The sequence below is a fragment of the Penaeus vannamei genome, chromosome 38 (assembly GCF_042767895.1).
Source record: "Penaeus vannamei isolate JL-2024 chromosome 38, ASM4276789v1, whole genome shotgun sequence".
NCBI lineage: Eukaryota > Metazoa > Arthropoda > Malacostraca > Decapoda > Penaeidae > Penaeus > Penaeus vannamei.
The window spans coordinates 20,899,378-20,902,625 of record NC_091586.1 but is presented as its reverse complement, the minus strand read 5'-3'; the positions used below and the strand labels follow the sequence as shown (position 1 = coordinate 20,902,625).

The window sequence follows — 3,248 nt, the reverse complement described above, 5'->3', positions numbered from 1 at the left end:
TATATAAAAAGGAGAAAAAAAATATAAATAAAAAAGGAAATTAATACACAACTGCTGAAAAGGCAATCAAAGAGAAAGTGATAGCTGCACGTTTTTTTTTTTTTTTTTATCTCTCTTCTCTCTTTCTTCTCTCTCTCTTTTTTCGCTCAGACGGTTGTGTCATGCCGTCACTGACAAGCTGTCACTGCCACGCTGCCACTGCCATCCGCGTGTCAGTTGGCAAGCGTGACAGATCAACGTATCGGGAAACATCCATTCACAATATTTTTCTGTTGGCGGGTCACTTTTCCGCAAACACCGAGGGTCCAGCACCATGTTGATAAATCTTTTTCTTCTCACACACTGAGAATACAAATGATAACAGAAAATACAAATAGGAATTAGAAAAAAAAGTAATAAATAAATAAATAAAATAAGTAATGATAATAATAATGGATAAAAATAATAACAATAATAATAGTAGTAGTAGTAATGAAAGTAAAATAAGGAAAAAAAAAGGTCAAAATCGAATCCGAATCTCACATCCTGCTGGCCTATCCTGCCCCGACGACGCAGAGGGTCGCCGAGCCCCGTGCCGCCGGAGCCGCAGGGGGGGCGGCGAGGGGCGGCGGGCGAGGCGGCACAAACGGAGAGGAGGGGGGGGGGAGAGGCCTCCGGTCGAAGGCAGCCTCCGGGCGAGGCTCCCGGAGGAAGAGCCACGACAACAGGGAAGAAGGCGGCGCGTCTCCTCCAAGTGGGTTTCTTTGTCTTGTTCTCCTTCATCTTGTGTTCGGGGGAAAAGGCGAGACTTGCGAGGGATCTCCAGGGCGCTGGAGGGCGGGCGGCGGCAGTTAGAGGGGCGGTCTCTTGGGCTCCTCGGCCAGGTTGAGCGACGGCACCGCCAGCGACAGCGACTTCTTCAGCGTGCCCTTCATGCCGGCGGGGTTGGGCGAGCCCTCCTCCATCGGGCAGTCGTCGTCGTCCTCCACGGAGCTCAGCGTGATGACCGGGTTCAGGAGGTCGTCCTCGATGCTCATGTCGGAGAGCCGCTCGAGGAGGACCTTTTCACTGACGAGGCCCTTCTTGCGGTAGCCCTTGAGGTGCGTGACCTGGCCGTTGACCTGGCAGTTGAGCAGGTTCTGTCGCACTTCCGTTTCGTTGGCCATGGCGGCAGCGGGCGCCGGGGGGGGCAGCGTGGTCACAGGGGGAGCTTCCCCGCGGCCGACAGGTGGGACACTTGGCAGGCGATGTTCTGTAGCAACCTGTGGCTGCTGGAGACGGGCACGTCGCAGCAGGAGGCGGGGGGGTCGTGGGCGGGCGCGGTGGGGCAGCGCTGGATCAGGAGCGAGATGCCTTCGGGCGAGGAGAAGCACGTGTAGCCTTGCAAGTGCTGCTCGAGCGACTGGCGTGCGAGGGGGGAGCGCGGCGCTATATAGGCGGGTCGGGGCGCGTGCGGGAGCGACTGCCTGTGTCCAAGGCTGCGGCCAGCGAGCGACTGAAGGCTGCGCGGCGACGGCGGGCGGCAGGGGCCGCGGGGCGGGGGGGAGGGCGGGGGGCTCGCCCGCCGGACGCCCGACACGTGCGCACAGCGGCCCGAGGTCCCTCGCCGCTCCTGCTGCTCGCCGGACGCCGGGGCGCGGGCGGCTCCGGCGCTCCTGTGGCGGGCTTGCTCGGCCGCGGGCGTCGTCCGCACCGTCACCCGCAGCAGCGCCTTGGGCTCCCGGGGCGCGAGGGTGGCCGCGTCGTCGCTCCCGCTCCTCTCCCTGGCGACGTGGGCGGCCGGGGGCGCTGCAGGGGCGGCGGGACCGCCTCGCTGGGCGCGTCGGCTGGGCGTCGCGGGCTCTCCTGACGAGTCCTTCTTCCTGCGCTTGCTGCGCGTCGCCCGGGTGGACTTGGAGCGCGTCAGCGGGCGCGCCTCCCTCCTCTCGCGGGCGGGCAGGCGCGACGCGCTGGCGGGGCGGGGCTGGAGGGCGGCGCCCCCCGGCCCGCGAGAGGCGATATCGCCGTTTCTGATCGGGCGATCGAGTGCGAGCGGCCGCGGGTCACGTTGGCCGGCCACGGGCGTGCGGGCGGGGCGAGCGTCGCTGATTGGGTTACTTCTCTTTAAGGGGCGCACCTGCGGGTCTTCCGTGGGCCGCGGCCGCGTCCCCAGCCACTCGTCCACCTCCACGAGGTAGCGCCGCGCCCTGTTCTCGCTGTCCTCCTTCGGGAAGCGGCGCCACGAGTCCCGCGCCCTCACGCGCAGCCCGGTGATCTGGAGGCTCAGGAGCGCCGTGGCCTTGAGCGCCGCGGCGGCCGGGCGCGAGCGGAAGGACGGCGGGCACGACGCCACTCTCCCTCGCTCCGGCTGGCCGCTGCCCCGCGGGCGGTCCGGCGCCTCGCCCGACTTCTGGAACGGGAAGAGCGCATCCTTGGCCCCGTCGCCCGCCGCCGACGCGCCCGGTGAGTCATCGCGGACCTGCTCACCGCGCGGGGCTCCGTGCCGCGGCGCCGTCGGCCTTGATGCCCGCGCCGAGTCCTGTCGGCGCAGCTGATTGGTCGCTCGAGTCGATGACGCACTTATCATAAGCGGCTCACTGGCGGCGCGGGGCGATGACGGCATCCTTTCTCGGGAGGCGATTGGTCGGTCCTCTAGCGAGAAAAGGATGACGTAGCGGGTAGGCGATGACGTCACAACGAGAGGGGTGCCCGCGAGCGAAGAGCCGAGGCGAGGCCCCCCGCGCAGGAGCGTCACCATCGCGAGGAGTCAGCGTCTGGATCACGTGTTTCCTGCAGATAAACAAAAGAAAATAAATCTTTCAGTTTATTTCCTCTTTCTCACAGGAGCGAGCGGCAACTTTCTCCTACAGGAAGCCGTGACGTAACACGCAAGTTCCCAGGTGAGGCGGACACCTTGGCAGCGGAAATTTAGTGATGAAATGATACCGTCTTGGCAATTACCTCACTCGCTCCTGTTGGACTTTAAGAGAAACATATCTCGAGTCATATTATCACTGCTTATTCATATTTACGTCAACGGAATGAGAATGCATGACGGAATGAGCGAACGGAAAACGACCTTGGGATTACCCGTCTGATCTCAGGCTGTCACCAGGTTCCTCACACACTCATGTTTGTGTGTGTACATACATAAACATGTGCGTGTGTATGTTTACAGATAGAGACTAGTTCGTGTGTGTGTTTGTGTGTGTGTATGCGTGTGTGCACATACATAAACATGTGCGCATGTATGTTTACAGATATAGACTAGTTCGTGTGTGTGTTTGTGT

General features: G+C 61.7%; 1 protein-coding gene across 1 annotated transcript; it reads right to left on the bottom strand.

Annotated features, from left to right (window-relative positions):
• Positions 1 to 1,177: 1,177 nt before the first annotated feature.
• LOC113829066 (serine/arginine repetitive matrix protein 1) lies at positions 1,178 to 2,716 on the bottom strand. The gene has a single exon (XM_070116157.1). It carries the CDS (start codon positions 2,714 to 2,716, stop codon positions 1,178 to 1,180), a length of 1,539 nt encoding a protein of 512 aa, XP_069972258.1.
• Between the last annotated feature and the right edge of the window lie 532 nt (positions 2,717 to 3,248).

Bases quoted from the DNA above. Each gene is read 5' to 3' on its own strand.
- LOC113829066 (XM_070116157.1), bottom strand. From the start codon at position 2,716: ATGGTGACGCTCCTGCGCGGGGGGCCTCGCCTCGGCTCTTCGCTCGCG.